The sequence below is a fragment of the Magnolia sinica genome, chromosome 5 (genome assembly GCF_029962835.1).
Source record: "Magnolia sinica isolate HGM2019 chromosome 5, MsV1, whole genome shotgun sequence".
Classification (NCBI taxonomy): domain Eukaryota; kingdom Viridiplantae; phylum Streptophyta; class Magnoliopsida; order Magnoliales; family Magnoliaceae; genus Magnolia; species Magnolia sinica.
In genome coordinates this window covers 106,220,657-106,236,557 of record NC_080577.1, presented here as the reverse complement: position 1 = coordinate 106,236,557, position 15,901 = coordinate 106,220,657, and the positions used below count along the sequence as shown (strand labels likewise).

Genomic DNA, 15,901 nt, shown 5'->3' with positions numbered 1-15,901 from the left:
GTGGACCCCTTACGGAACCACCAAGTGTATCATTTGCAAGCAACAAGTCCACCAAGATGGTTGATATTGACATACGTGTGCTACACAAAAGGCATGGAACTCTTCCTCTCCCCCCGCCCCTCTTTTTTTCCTTCTTTCTTTGCCTAGAGACGTTTTTAAAAGTGTTTCTTTTTGTACAGGAGTTTGTGCAATGTGCGGCAAACAAGTGATCGACACGAAGTTATACAAGCAAAGCAATGTATGATTGTCATGGGTACTTTGTTATTCTAATTGCAAAGGTCTTCCTCATTGGGCTTGCATCTGTAAATTAGTACAATCTATGTTTTTCTTAATGGTCTTGAATGGTTGTATGAGCCGTAATTCTTTTATGGCCATTGCCCTGTGAGCATCAGTTACAGTTTCTGCTAAGAGGTTTGGATGGGCATTGTTTTATCGGATATAAGAAGGTCATTGATACTGTGCTTGGATGCACAAGCGAATTGAATCAGGAAAGATCAGCTTAATCAAAATAGGAAATTACTAATGATGTTTCTCATTTGAGGAAGTAGCTCTCAAATGGTGGTTATGTTTCTTTCAGTTCTAACTTATGCAATTTGAAGCTCAGTCTCTGTATATGAAGTGGCTGAGGAACATAGTGATGGATAAGAGTTGGATTCGTATGTCAAGGTACCTCAATAACTTTTAGTTGTTATGGCCCATTGGTTAAGATGCATTTTTTTGACATGTCCTCCAATTTCATTAGATGGTTTATATTTGTAGGTGTTAAGGGTCAAATATTGCATATCAGACCCAGTTGTTACCTGGATTTACAAACATAGTATTGTTTAACGGCCTGATTTAATCATGTTTGTGATGCAGAGTGTATTTACGAGCATGGACTGAAAAAGGATGCTTAAAGCATTGATTTAACGCTCTGATGACACCAAAGCATGGGATGGACCCCAGGAGACCAAGATCGACTGATTTGCACGCCAGGGATCCAAGAAAATCGAGGAATTGAAGCTCAAGTGGCCTGAAAAGTGTCCAGAATGCAAGATCATAGGGTTCCCACCATCTGATCAGTTCAAAACTTCATACATGGCCTGAGGACCTTAAATGAACCGTACACGTAAAAATTCAGCTCCTGAATCACTGTGAAAGTGGCCCAACGGACAGATCAGCCCCTTTAATCATTATGTGGGGCCCGCCTGATATCTGGATATGCTTCAAAATTGTTCTAGACAGCTTAAATGAGGCAAGAAAATGGATGGATGGCACAGATTTCTTTCGAATATCACGATGGATCCTTATGTACATTGCATGTACATAGGACACATGTGCATGAGAAGTGCACCGGACGGAGACTCCGGTCAAACGCAGGTCTGACTGAAGTTTGTGTTTTGAAAGGAAACAGCGTCTGACGCTGTTCCGCCGGGCAATCACTGTGGGCCCCATTCGCTCCTCAGTTCGAAGATCCAAACCGTCCATTCGTCGTAGGAGATGGCCAAGAACAACGCCTAGGTGGCCTTTTTCCACCATGCAAGCAGCTTCATGATCCCAGCTGGACAAACGCAAGATGAACGGTGTAACGCCAAGTCTTGTGGGCCGCAACGAAATCAAACCGTTCTCGTCCGTCCCCAACAGTTTTTCGACGTGATTCGAACGGACGGAGTGGATTTTCGACTCGGCCTCAATAAATGGGCCACCGCATGAACAGAGACGACTTGCGGTGACTCTGTTCGTAACTTGAAGCTGCGGTCGTCTCTGGTGGGCCACCATCATCGAACTTCACGTTGATCCAAGCCATTCGGATGGAGCAGGAGCGGAAACCGACCGTGCAGGGGAGTTTTCTCGAAGAAATCCGCGGTAAACATCACCGAATACGTCCTTCTTCCGGCTGCGAAATCTTTGCTGCGTAGGCTCTTTCTGCGTAAACAGGGAGTCCGGCTCCGTTGCAAACTGGCTGCGGAAGGACTGTTTATGCAAGCTATTTCTGGTGGGACTCCACAGCACCGGAGGCGGGCTGGCCATCTTTAAAAAGGAATAAAGAAAAGACGGAAAGGGGAGAGAGTTCGGAGGCAGGCAGTGCCAGGAAGGAAGAAACGTGAAGCAAGGAGAGCGGAACGTGAGGGCTGGACGTGGCTTGGCTGCTGCTGCACGTCTAGGAGAGAGTGGGAGGCAGCAGAGGAGAAACGGGGAGAGGAAGGGCAGCCGTGGAGGCACCTTGGCTGCTGCTGAAGATAGCGAGTGTAAGACCCGTAACCTAGCCTGTACCATTCCATAAACTTCTACGGTTCCCTCTAGTTGAGTTTCGGCGACCCGAGACGAATAGATAGCATTGGCGCATGCTCTTGAGTCACATCCTATAAACCCGAGCCGACTCAAAATGAGACCTATGTCATTTTGACCGTGCCGTCGCCGCGGTTCCGACGATGCGTCTTGTGCGTCAATACGATGCTCAGATTATAAGATCCGGCCCGTGCATTATCTAGGCCGTTGATCGCTTGATTGTGGGACCCACCTATTCCTATTGTTGTACTTCCCTAGAAACATTAATTACTATGATGTCACCCTAGGGGTGACATCACCCTACCATACCACCTTACCTTCCCTTTTCCCCATAAGTCAAACTCATTAATTCCCATTACCTCACCATCCCTCTCTCCCATCACTCCCTTACATCATTTCTCTCTTTCAATTCTCTCCATTCCAAGCAATCCCTCCATGGAGCAACCCACGTCCATGGCTCCCATGAGAGAGCTCGTGTGGCCCACCTCCCTATCTCCCATCTCCACCATCCAATGATCATCTCCACCATTGAAATTGTTTCTTTGGGGCTCTATCATGCATTGGCGGAAGAAGGAAGAAGAGATCTCGAGGTGGGTGCTTCTTTCTCTCTCTTTTTCTCTCATTAATTTGGTATGATAATGTGGCCGTGTGGCCCATCTGGATGTACCCCACCTTGATGTATGTGATGTCCAAGCCGTCCACCAAATGGACCCTACGGCCGTCCAAGCCATGTGGGCCCCACTTAACGGCAATTGGAAAACATAAATATAAGATTGACCCAAATCAAGTGGGCCATGTCCATGTGGACCCCACACGTGGGACCCACCTTCAACAATACGTGCACACGGTCCGTCCAGCGTCCCTGGACGCTGGACGTTTTTCACAAGTAGGAGCAATGCACCGTCTGCCAAAAAAAAAAAGAGAGGGGGGAGAACTTTTGGGGCAGGCTACTTATGTAGGCCCCACCTTGATGTAAAAATCGAATCCACACCATCCATTTCATTTCCAAGCCAATTTTAGGCGTTGAGCCAAAGAATGAATCCAATCCGATTTTCTGGCGGGCCCTGGCTGGGGAAACAACTTTTTTTACCTTTAAGATCCATTAGGACCCACCTTGATGTCCCTACCCACCAAAAACATACTGCATAGCGGACTCGTTTGATCCGTCTTAGGCCATGGAATCTAATGGACGGAGTGGATTCTTAAGACACGGGCCCCACATATGAAAAACCTCGAGAACAAAAAAAAAAAAAAAAACCACAAGGACACGCTGCTGTCAGCAGCAGCGTGCGTGGGTGCTGCTGGCGGACAAACGGGCTAGCCTCACGGCCTTAGTTGTGGGCCCCACTGTGATGCTTTTCGAACATCAACGCCATGCATTTGATGGGTCCCCTCGGACCAGGTGGTCTCCCCAAAAATCAGCCGTATACGGAACTCAGGTGGGCCACACCATATAAAATCATGTGAAGATATGCCTAAAACATATAAAATCACTTGGTGGGGCCTACCTGAAATTTGGATGCAGATGAAACTTGTTTTGGACCCCTAATTTTGTGTGACACATACAATGGACGGAGTAGATCTGATTAATGTGGGTCCCACCTAGGATAAATAAATAAATATATGTATGTGGCATGCATTTGCTACTTGACGTCCAGAGGAGTCTGGACGTCTAACGTTAAACAGGGAGGCCCCCCTTGGCCCCAGTTGTGGACACTACCATGATGTATGTTCTACATCCATGCCGTTCATTTAATAGGTCCCCTTTTATGATGCGTTGGTTCCAAAATCATCAGTCACAAAAAGTTCTCGAATGGCCCACACCATCACCTTTCATGCGGTGGTATGCCAAGCCACATGGAATCAATTGCTGGGGTCCACATGCAGCTTGGATCCACCTGAAACTCGGTTTGCACCCTCAAATTGGTGGGACACACAGACTGAATGGGTGGGATTTGTGAACTACATCATGGTGGACCCCAGGACCACATAACCATACCCAAAAAAAAGAATAAATTTGGTGGACAAATAAATATTACAGTGGGCCAAAGGCCCACGTGACCTTATAAAAGGGTTGTATGGCAAGTAAATATTGCAGTGGGCCCCTGGCCCATGCGACTTTATCAACAAATTGGATGCAAGTAAACATTTCAGTGGGTCCCATGATCATGTGACCCTATCACAAGGTTGGAAAAAAATAAAAAAATAAAAAAATAAAAATAATAATAAATAAATAAATAAATACCGTTCTCAATCCAGGTCCGTATAACCTTATCAACAGGTTTGAATGGAAATAAACATTTTGGTGGGCCCAGTGTCTATAAGACCTTATCAACAAAGTTGGATGCAAATAGATGTTATAGTGGCCCAAGTTGGATGATAAATAAATATTACGATGGGCCCTAGGCCCATGTGACCCTATGACTAGTTTGAATGGAAGATAAACATCATGTTGGCCTCATTTTGGATGGACGGTATGTTGGGCCCTAGGTTGGGTGGAAAATAAACATTTTGGTGGGTCTTACTTAAGACTTATTTATGTATGTGTTGTGTCCACAATCGTGGACCTCCATCATGGAACATGTGACTTATCTATTCCTTCCATTCCTATGGGACCCACTATGATGCATGTGTTTCATCCAACCGTCCAACCATTTTTGGAAAATGATCCTTTTTTTTTAGGTTTGGGACGAAAATAAGTCGATTTACTTATCAAGTGGACCATAGTGCACGGTGAGGATTGAACGGCTATCTTTGAAATCTTGAGACCTTATGATTAGATTAGATGGGAAATAAATGTTATGGCGGACCTTGAAAATTTTAGTAGTGGAAATCATTATCACCACTTATATTGAGTGTGGCCCATTTAACATACATGGGGCCCATTGATGTGGCCAATTTGATGTATGTATGACCATGTTATGAGGCCTACTTTGATGTATGTTGTGGCCCATTTGTCAGGCCCACTTTGATGTATCTTTATCCATGCCATCCAGGGCAGGCACCCCATTATGATATATATATCAGGGCCCATGGGTCGAGGCCCATTAGTGCTGCCTATTTGATACAACCCACTTGATGTGTACGAGGCCCATTAGGGCGGCCCATTGATGCAAGGCCTATTGTGACATGTATTAGGCCCATGACGCGTGACCCATTTGATGTGTATAAGACCCATGGGTAGGGCCCACATATTATGTATTTGAAGCCCATGAGCAGAGCCCACCTGAGGTTTATATATGGGCCCCATTAATGTGGCCCACTTGTATTTGAGGCCCACGGGTTGCGGCCCATGGGTCGTGGCCCATTGTGATATATACTCGGCCCATACGTCGTGGCCCATTGAGATGTGTTTCGACCCATTTAGTGAGGCCATTGTGAAATATTCCTACTCTTGTGATGAGGCCCATTGAGATGTATTTTTGGCTCATTGATGCGGCCCACTTGTTGAATTGAGGCCCATTGGTGTGGCGTGCGGCCCAATGTATCGACCCACCGTGATGTGTAGGTCCACGTGCTGTATGTGTAAGGCCCACCTGTGATGACTATTTGAGGCCCACTTGTTGGATATTTGGGCCCATCTTATGTTTGACTCTATGTGGACCACTCCTTGGGAGCAATGTTGGTTAAATGTCCACATTGCTGGGCAGTGATGGTTGGATGTCCACATTGTGACCCTTCCTTAGGCCTTATCAGGCCCATTCTCATCATTCTCTTAGTGGGTTAACCAAATAAGTGGGCCCCATTTACCATGGACGGATGGCTCCATGCTACCAGATTTGATATAACCATGGTTGAGGGTTGATCTTTATATTATGATTGATCAGATGTTCATCTATGGACCCAGTCTTGTCTATGTGACCGGTCGTCGGTGTTGATTATCGAAGCTGATTGTCGGTGCTAATTATCGATGTAGATTATCGGTGTCGATTTGTCGAGGTCGATTGTATTGGCCGGTTCCGATTGTCGAGGCCGATTCTGAGTATCGAATTCGATTGCCATGGCCGATTGTCGAGACCTGCATGATGTATATGTGACCCGTAGTTGAGGGCCATTGTGATATGTATTAAGCCTATGATGCATGGTCCATTTAATGAATTTAAGACCCATGTGTAGGGCCCACATGTCCTGTGTTTGAGGCCTATGGGCAAGGCCCATTGTGATGTATTCATGGCCTATGGGCAAGGCCCATTGTGATATGTATTAGACCCATGAGCAGGGTCCACCTGTTGTGTATATGTGGCCTTTGAGTAAGACCCATTGTGTTGTATATTAGGCCCTTGTGTGAGGCCGTGGGCCCATTATATGTTTGACTCTATGTAGGCCATTCCTTGGGGGCAATGTTGGTTAAGTGTCCACATGGTCGAGGTCGATTATCGATGCCGGTTGTTGATACCGATTATGAGTATGTGACAGCATAGCATCATGATACATGCCCGTACACATCATCTGCATGTTTGTTATGAGATGTGGTTGATCATTGCATATGTCATTGAGCATGTTGTTATGAGACTCCCTGATAGGTGGAGGTTATCTCACATGAGCACGCGGTATGCGCAGGATTGATACATGACTGGATTGTATGACTCATGCATCTCGCATTATGATTATTGTATGCCCTAGCGACATCAGGGCCGTAGCCTCCACAGGCATATCGTGGATGGCCAAATGGGACACCGAAAATGTTTGGTTCTAGCATACGGGCTGCCATAGATGTCCCTGGGTGAAAATTCCTAAACCCTCTTGGTATCAGAGGACGCCCTAACATCGAGACCGAGTGGATACATATGAGTGCCCAAGTGCCGAATACCAGGAGGCCGCGTCTCCCACTGTATCATGGTCAGTTGGGAGGGGGTGTGGCCTTACCCGCCCGAGAGCAGTGGGCATTATTAAGCTGAGTTTGACCTGTTCATGAATGGGTCCGCTATCGACGTGCCGAATAGGTATTGGCAGACTATTGGCTAGGCGGATGGTGAGGTTTCTTATACTCACTTGGACTGTGCGGCTGGGAGAGCGACAGTGCCATTTGGAGTATATTAAACCCCGGTGATGATCCCAGAGATAAACCGTACTGATATGTGGACTTATTGGGCAGGAGTTGTATACTCATTCATTCATTCCTTCATTCACTATCCACTCGGGCTGGTGGTGTACAACTATTTATCACGTGTACCTTCGCAATGGCTAGGATTTTGGTTGGGGCACGCGACTAACTTGAGATCAGGAGTTTACCACATCGAGTCTAACTATCCAAATTTAGGTATAGGACTGGTTTGGATAGAAGTCTCTTGTGATGGACCCCATAGCCTGCGATACAATGTACTATCATCTCGTCTTCACATTCCAGTATGGTCATTCCATTTGCACTACATATTGCATGACATTCGCGGCATGCGACATCTTGGGTTACTGTGTTTCTACATTTATATGGTTTAGATATGGCTGACGTGTTTGTGAACACATAAGGAATTATATACCCAATTGCATTTATATGGTTATATGGTCTAGTTACGATGATGCTATTTGTGTTACTCATCAGAAATGTATATTGTATTGCATCCTCTACATTTGATATTTGGCTCTTTATGACTCCTCGTTTGCATAGTTGTTATATATTGCGTATATATCGATTGGCTCATGGACCTGTTCATATTTCCACTTACTCTGTTATCATATGATCTATGATCTTGTGAGTATTTCTGTTTACTCAGATAATTCATGATCTTGCTAGTATCTTTGCTTATTCCGATATTGTACGGTTTATGGATTACCAGTACTTCCAGTTTGTATGATAATGGCATTGTATCGAATACTTGGCACTTACCTTGTGCACACACTTACACCACCCTCTAAGCTTTCTATAAGCTTATGCACGATAGATGCGTGCAGGTGGCGTTAGGTTGCAGCAGCGTTAGGCATGGAGCGTGCGGTCGAGCTTCTGGAGTTTCTTTTCGATTTATGTATTTCCCTTTCGATTGTATTCAAATGATTATATTAGTGGATATGTGATGATGATGTTGCCTTTATGATTTGGGTATACTTGTGGTTATGCTTATTACGAGATAAATGTACATTGGCAAAAAAAATCCTCCTTGTAGGATCCCAGGATCGGAATCTGGCGTGTGAACGCTAGGATCCGAGAATGGGGTACTACGGAGGTTATTATTCGTGCCAGAGTGGTGCGGTTGGCTGCTGCTGAGCGCTGGAGCAGGAGGGCTTGGTTTTGGCTGCTGTCAAGGGGTGGTTTGGGTTGGACGTCTGGGTTGGCTTTGAAGGAACGGAAGAAAAAAAGAAGAAAAGAAGAAAAAGCTGAGGAATGGAAAGCGAGAACGTGAAGCCTTCACGGGAGAGAGAGTTTGTTTGTTCTCTTTAGCTTTTTTTTTGTTTTCTTCTTCTTCTTTTCTTTTCTTTTTGAGATTTAGCCTAATCATAATTATGTTAGGCTAAACCTCTTAGCTAGGGCTAAGAGGTGAAGCCTGTAGCGAGATGGGAGACACTATTTCCTGCTTTTCATTTAAATTTTTGAACTGAACTTGGTTTTGAGTTGATTATTAAAAGAATATTTTCTCAGTCTTTAATGGTCTGTTGTGACTGAAATTACAATGGGTTTGCAATGGCTTTGAATATCTCTTTTTCTCTTTTGATGTTTATGACGTCAGGAAGCCCTGTTGTTCACCATCGTCTCATGGGCATGGTTGGATGATCGTACCCTTCCTAACTTTCATGTACTTTTGATTGGTTGGTAATTAGTTTAATCCTGTTATTTGCTTTGTCTCCTGGGCATGGTTAGATGATGGAATCCATTCTAATTCATATACCTTTCATCTCTTGAAAACCAGATCAAGTAAGTTCAGTTTGATTTCCATGATTCCTGAAGCAGGCATAATTTCTCCCTGATCTCTACAAGTGGATCCTCTGAATCCCTAGTTTCTTCCTCTGAATTCCTTAAAGTTTTAGATAATTATTCCACAATTATTTCTTAAATTCTATTTGGTTTAGATTACATCTTAGTCTAGTTCTAGTTCTACTTGGTTTCAGATAACGTACAGGTATCAGTCCCTGTGGATTCGACCTCGGTCTTACCGAGTTTATTACTACATCACAACCCTATACTTGGGGAGTGAACAGTAGGCTTTCTAGACTATAAAAACATGGTGAAGGTTGCTTGCATGTGTGGTTGATAGGTTGCAATCACTTGAGTGGTTTTGTTAACATCAGTTCAACTTTAGGTTGCTTGCATTTATAAGTAGGTTTTTCTTGATGTTTCATGTGTTGACTATTACAAAATGATTTAATCATGTTTTAAATTTCTTTGATTCCTCCAGGTACGCTTAAATTGGCACTTCGTTCACCTCTAGCACCAACCATATTAACTATCCTTGCTGAACACAATCATTGGATGCTTACTCTGCAACATGACCCAGCAAGAAAAGCCAACTTCTTTGAAATAAGCCACTTTTGAAACACTTGGTTATGTCTGTGAGGAGATCTCTTCACAAGACCTCAAACAAGATCAGGTGAATTCTGTCCTCATCACCCTTTGATTTTTGTTGGTGAAAAGGAAATGGCCCTAGCCTTACATCTTACTAATACTCTCAGATTCGTACACGTACTGATATGCCTAGGATTTGATCTTGCTGCTTAATTTTGATCATTGCTTGTTGATCTCCCTCACCCACCCACTCACATCTTTATCTCTGTGCTTAAACACTGACTTTGTTTTGTTTCATAGATTGCAAGGTTAGCTGGCAATAGAATCAAGAACTTGGTGCTATTTGAGTCTAGAGGTTCTTTTATATTATTTTTTAATTGCATACATCTTTCTCTCTGGTAATAGAATCAAGAACTTGTTGATCTCTTCTGAGTTTGAATCCGAGAAAAACATGCATGTGTATGTTGTTTCAACAGAATCCCCATCATCTACTTTTCCCCCATCTTTCTTTCATGCTAGAAATGCCCATCAGCCCAGGATCCTTGTTTTGCAAAAAAGAGAAGAAAACAATGTCCCTTTCTTGATCAAAATCACATTTTTTGCAGAAAATGGACTGAAAATTTACAGTCCCTTTTAGAGTCTTTCCTTGGTGCAATCCTTCTATACCATTGTGAATAAAGACCCTCATCTGCACCTTATCTTTAAGTGGACCTCAGTTTGTAATGATCCATAACTCTTATAGCAAACCCAGCATAGATTTCAGATAGACTCATTATTGAAATACACATTTTTTTTTCCAGTATTTTTACATATAACTAATTGTAAATTAATCACAATTATTTATTTTGAAAATTTCTCATTATAAGATGTTTTCAGGTTATATAACATCCATATCAAACTGGTTTGTGTGTATATTTGACTTCTTTGTGGATTTTACTACTAAAGAGAAGGTCTGAAGTCCAACTGGTTGGACCACAAGTAATCTGTACTTTAAATTATTGTTGGGTTGTTGCACTTAGTAAGCTATCTGTTCCATCAGGGTGAGGTTCATGATGTGAGCAAGAAAATGGAGCTAGACCTTCTCAAGCAGTATAATCAGATTTTGTTACTTCTGCTTATATCTTCCTTGAATTAGTAATTTCTGGTTAAAAGACAACCAGCTTGGCTTTTAAGACTCTGAAACTGATTTTCTGAACCCCACTCAGCAGGTTATGCATTTACTGTGGCTACGGTACCAATCGCTACGGTCGTACTGTGGGGCTAGTGATATTTAGCTACGGATTTTATCCGTAGCTTTTGACCATTTTTGCAACAAAAACTGACGATTTAGTGGTGTCCAGCACAACTGTCAGTAAAGGTCATGGCTGCCGGTAAAGCCTTTACCGACTGAGGCTTTACCGGCTGTTAGCTAACTGCAGGTAAAGACTTTTCTGGCGGTTTCTTGGCCTTTGCTGGCGGTTTTGACCGCCGGTAAAGACCAGTTTTCTTGTAGTGACAAGCTTCTAATAGCAGCCAACAAATGATAAAATCTAACTCCTAACAGATGAGATCTAATAAAAGCTAAATATGGATCCTAGAGCAAGAAGATGTAGTCAACACCTCCAAGTAAATGCAGTTCTAATAAAAGTACATTTGCTACCAAGCATAGAGGTGGGCTGCCATTGTGACGCATTCTCATTTTTCTTGCTCTCAGATGCACTTTCCCTAGACATTCATTGTTCCTCTTCAAAATTCCAACATTCATGCCACCAATGTCCCAAGATTTCCCACACATAAATAAGTTCTCAAGCTGTGGGCATGCAGAATTAGTGAAATGGAAACATTGCTGTGAAGTACCGTCTTATAGCAAGCAAGGTTGCCAATCAAGTACTAAAACAAGCTACCTATGTTGCTCTCCACTAACTTTTCATCTATAAATTTTATCATAGAGAACGATATATTACTAGAGAGTTACAAAGGCAAACGATAAATGAAAATGACATGTACAGGTTTCTCACTAGAGACAGCCAGCAGAATCAAACTGAGGAGTTGCACCATAAAAATTAACACCTTTTTCTTGTGACTTGCAGAAAAGCATCCCATCACGAAAGTTCCAAAAGAAAATAATGTTTTTTTAAAAAACAATTTTTTAGAGAATTAATAAGTCAAGAAATATAAAAAACAACAACCAAAAACTTCCAAAATGTAATCGATTCAAATTCTTATCATATGATTGACTTCTTAGTTCTAACTTCTATACCATGATGTTGTAGTAAAAGAAAAACTATGGAAGGAGAAAACAAGATAATAACATACTAGAGGCAATCGCCACCGTTACCATAAGGAACTTAAGAATCCAACAGGAGAAAACAAGCAACTCACTCGAGCAATGAAAACTCAGTATACAGTAGAGAAGCTAATTGAAACTTAGGCATTAATGGAATCCCAATGCGTACAGTTCCACCTGTATCTCATGTCATTAACTGTAATTACCAAACACAATAGAAGGCAATAAAAATTCAATATACAGCATTTTAAAGAAGCATTAAAAATTTTAAAAGAAGCTTCAATATAACAAAGTTACTTCAAAATAGTATCAAAATGGCAGAACACAAATTTTAAAAGAAGCATTATCAAAAGGTACCCCAACTGATCCTGAAGATTTGAACCTGGAATTTATAGAGGTATGGAAAGCATTCCAGCTGACCCTAAAGAAGTTCAACATTATCCAATGGATTTTCTGATAGGCCGTCTGGAAATCTAGCTTGCAACAAATACCCAGTAAGGAAAGAGAAATTTGGAAGTGTCAATTTCTCTTAGTAAATGAAGTCTCAAAATATATTAATTCCCAATAGGTGGACAGAAAGTACTCACCATACAAGGAATCGTACCTGCATAGAGTCCAACCTTGACGTGATAAAACCTTCAGTTATTTTCAGCAAAAATTCATCCAAGCATGGTGAGTACTTTCTCCAAGTATGATGAATTTATTGGATGAATTTTTGCTGAAAATAACTGAAGGTTTTATCACGTCAAGGTTGGACTCTATGCAAGTACGATTTCTTGTATGGTGAGTACTTTCTGTCCACCTATTGGGAATCAATATATTTGGTATATCAAATAAGGTATAGACCTCACCAATATGGACCAAAGCCCTAAAAGGTGTTCGTTGGAGTTCTGATTTTTTAAGAGAATAGGTAATGTTCAGATGGTCTGCTAGTTCTTACAAGAGAAAAGAGGGAAAGAGAAAGTGCTGAGCTAGGGTTTCATGAGGGGGTGCTCGAGGGGCTGAGCCCCCTCAAGAAAGGAGAGCAGGGAAGATGCTGGAAATAAGAAGACCCTGTTTGTGGGAAATCTTCCATTTTCTTGCTCCATCGAAGACATTTTAAAAATTTTTCAAAGGTACGGTAGGATTGCTAAGGTATTTCTTCCTTATTTCCCTAGAACCAGCAAATCAAGGGGATACGCCTTCGTCCGTTTCATGTACGAGGATGATGCTCGTGCTGCAAAAGGGGTTTTGGATGGGAAGAAGATTGATGGGCGAACAATTGCTGTGAAGGAGGCAAGACCCAAAATCCAATGGCGTCTGGATTCTTCAGGGGTCCAGACCCAGGGGGCTAATCTCCAAGCCGGAAATAATGAGCAAGGAAATCTCCCTAACAGGGGCCCAAGGAAAAGCCACAGGGGCTGGGAGAAGCAGATAGTCCAGGGGCAAAAACCCTTTTCAGCGGCCAGGGGGGTCAAGGCAGATCCAGGGGAGGTTACAAGGAAACTACGGGAACTTCAGCTCACGCTGGTGTTTGACTCGGGAAATCAAATGATTTCTATTCTCCAGTTGATTAACGGTTTCAGGGGATCTAGATTCAAGGCCTCGGCTATTGATGTTGCCCGGATTGACAACTACAGATTTCTCATAGTTTTCAAGACTAAAGTGGAGCTGACGGACTTTGTGGGCGATTCCTCCTTTTGGAGGGAGCTTGGCCTCGTGGAAGTGCTCCCATGGTCGCTGAAAATATACAACCAATAGGAAGAGGTCTGGATTTGTCTCTTTGGGATTCCAGCTCACGCCTGGTTTGATTCGGTTATCAAGGACCTCGGGAGGACTTACGGTGACGTGGTTCAGATGGATTCATCCTCTACGTTCAGGATTTTTCAGAAATTCGCTTGGGTGAAAGTCCAGCTTCGGGTGGATCCTGGGAGCTTCGAGTCACAAATGTTAGTTGCTGGAGGGGCTTCATTCCAGATCTGAGTCTTTGTAGAAAAACCTTCTGGGGATGGTCTTTCCGGGAAAAAGGAAGGAAGGCGTCAAAATACTGAGATCAGGGCCACACAAACTAAAGAGTGGGTGATTAATTCGTTTGCTAGAAATGGTGATGTGGGTGGCTCCTGCAGTGAAGATGCTAGCCAAAATGCTGTATTGGGGACATTTCAAATGGAGGGCACATATGGGGCAGGTTCATCTGAGTAAGGAAATGAGGAACATCAGGGAGAGCATCAGCGACCTCTTCTCCTGGAATATCGCCAAACTTCAAATATGCAGCAGGAGGGCCTGTTGATCAACCCCACGGAGCTCGAAGGGACTTGGCTTCCCTCCCAGGTGCGAATCTTTCCAAACTCTCATGTAATTGAGCCTCCATGTCAAGATGTTATGTATACAACTCCTTGTCTCAACAATTCTGGAACGGTTTCCTCCCTAACTGGGGTCATCCCTGATATATCAGGGCATTGTATCGAGGGCGACTGCAGGTCCGATGGTCATTCCCCTCTTTCCCCAATAGAGAGCAATGAACCGGAGGAGGAATGGGGAGGGGGAATGTCCCTTAGGCCCACCCATTCAGACCATTTCGGGTCAGTAGGATCCTATCCGCCTCATAAGGGGCTCACTAATGGCTGCATTTTGGTCTATTGTCAGCTGGACTTAACGGTTGATCTATCCCCTTATCACCTCCCTCGGAGTGAAACAGGGGCCCATACTTTTAGACGACAGGAGGAACGTTGGAACAAGGATGCTCTAATAGGAGAGGGCCTCTCTCAGGCAACTAGGTCTCCGCTGTTTAGAGTTAGCTCCTGCAGTGGTGCTACGAAGGATGCTGGAGCTGGAGCTTCGGAAAGGGCTCCTTCCCCTCAGCTGATTAATTCCCCTTCACGGGATTTTTTAGCTGAATTTGGCCATGGTCGAGGTATCAGTTTGCTCAGGGAGAATGAAGATTTCTTCTCAGGGACAGACAAGTGGAAGGACAAACTCCAAATGTTACCTAAGAGGGCTATCTTCTCAGGTAATATTTCTGATGGATAGTCTTCTTACGTGGAATGCTCAGGGTGTGGCCAATACGGCCACGGTTCGCTTTGCCATTAGAATTATTTGTGGGCACAATCCTGCTATAGTTGCCATCCTGGAGCCTATGGCTTCTAATAGGAAGAGGGTGGCTATTGGTTTTGTAACGCCCTGAAAATCGGGTGTCGAGTAAAAGTCCAACTCCCGAGTTCCAACGCATCACTTATGCAACATAAATAATGATGGTTAAATGTTGTCTGTGTTAGTGTATTAATCATGAGTGGGATTATACCAAACAGTAATTCATACTCTAGATCAATTCATATAACGCAAGCGGAAGACTGGAAAATGTATATAAACGTGTATGAACCAAAAGGATCACGATCGGTCTCCAGAGTATGAATATATCACTGAGTTACCATATACATGTAATAGTTCAAAATAGTTCAACTACAATAATAAACCCTGTAGCCCCTTCGATCCGGATGGCTTAAGCGAAACCACCGGAGAATTGCATATATAAGAACTCATCCTGATCATCATAGTAATCGGGCTCCGCCTCTGGAGTCACATCGTCATCTGCAACTAAGATAGAGTCTGGTGGGTGTTCAGAACACCGTCCCAGAACGTGGGAGTGAGTGATCAACTAGTGGAACCATAAAGCAAAGATTAACATGTTATCAATTCAATCAAGCAGTAATGATAAAGCATACATATCAGACATTCCTAGATACTCTTATTAATGCAAGGATGAAATATAAGCATGATGCATGCCCTCGCCTACACTCCCTCATGCGACACTATCTTACGGTCACGGCATGCTTTCTTTCATTTGTGCTCTTCAACCTGTGGCACATGCAGTGCGATGAAATGAGCGTGATTACTGAGTTATTATTAGTCCCTTTCATAAAGCAGGATTGGGAAGCTAAGGTACCTCCCTTATATCA

General features: G+C 43.3%; 1 protein-coding gene and 1 long non-coding RNA gene across 2 annotated transcripts; both read left to right on the top strand.

Moving 5' to 3' along the window:
• LOC131247423 (uncharacterized) lies at positions 1-612 on the top strand. Its single transcript, XR_009171725.1, has 2 exons — positions 1-75; positions 163-612. It is a non-coding gene; the product is annotated as an uncharacterized LOC131247423 (long non-coding RNA).
• A 12,311-nt stretch (positions 613-12,923) lies between these two features.
• On the top strand, positions 12,924-13,906 carry LOC131246585 (uncharacterized). The gene has a single exon (XM_058246841.1). It carries the CDS (start codon positions 13,161-13,163, stop codon positions 13,704-13,706), a length of 546 nt encoding a protein of 181 aa, XP_058102824.1. The 5' UTR covers positions 12,924-13,160; the 3' UTR covers positions 13,707-13,906.
• Positions 13,907-15,901: the final 1,995 nt, after the last annotated feature.

What these genes read in the sequence shown, in the direction of transcription:
- LOC131246585 (XM_058246841.1), top strand. Translation starts at nt 13,161, where the DNA reads ATGTACGAGGATGATGCTCGTGCTGCAAAAGGGGTTTTGGATGGGAAG.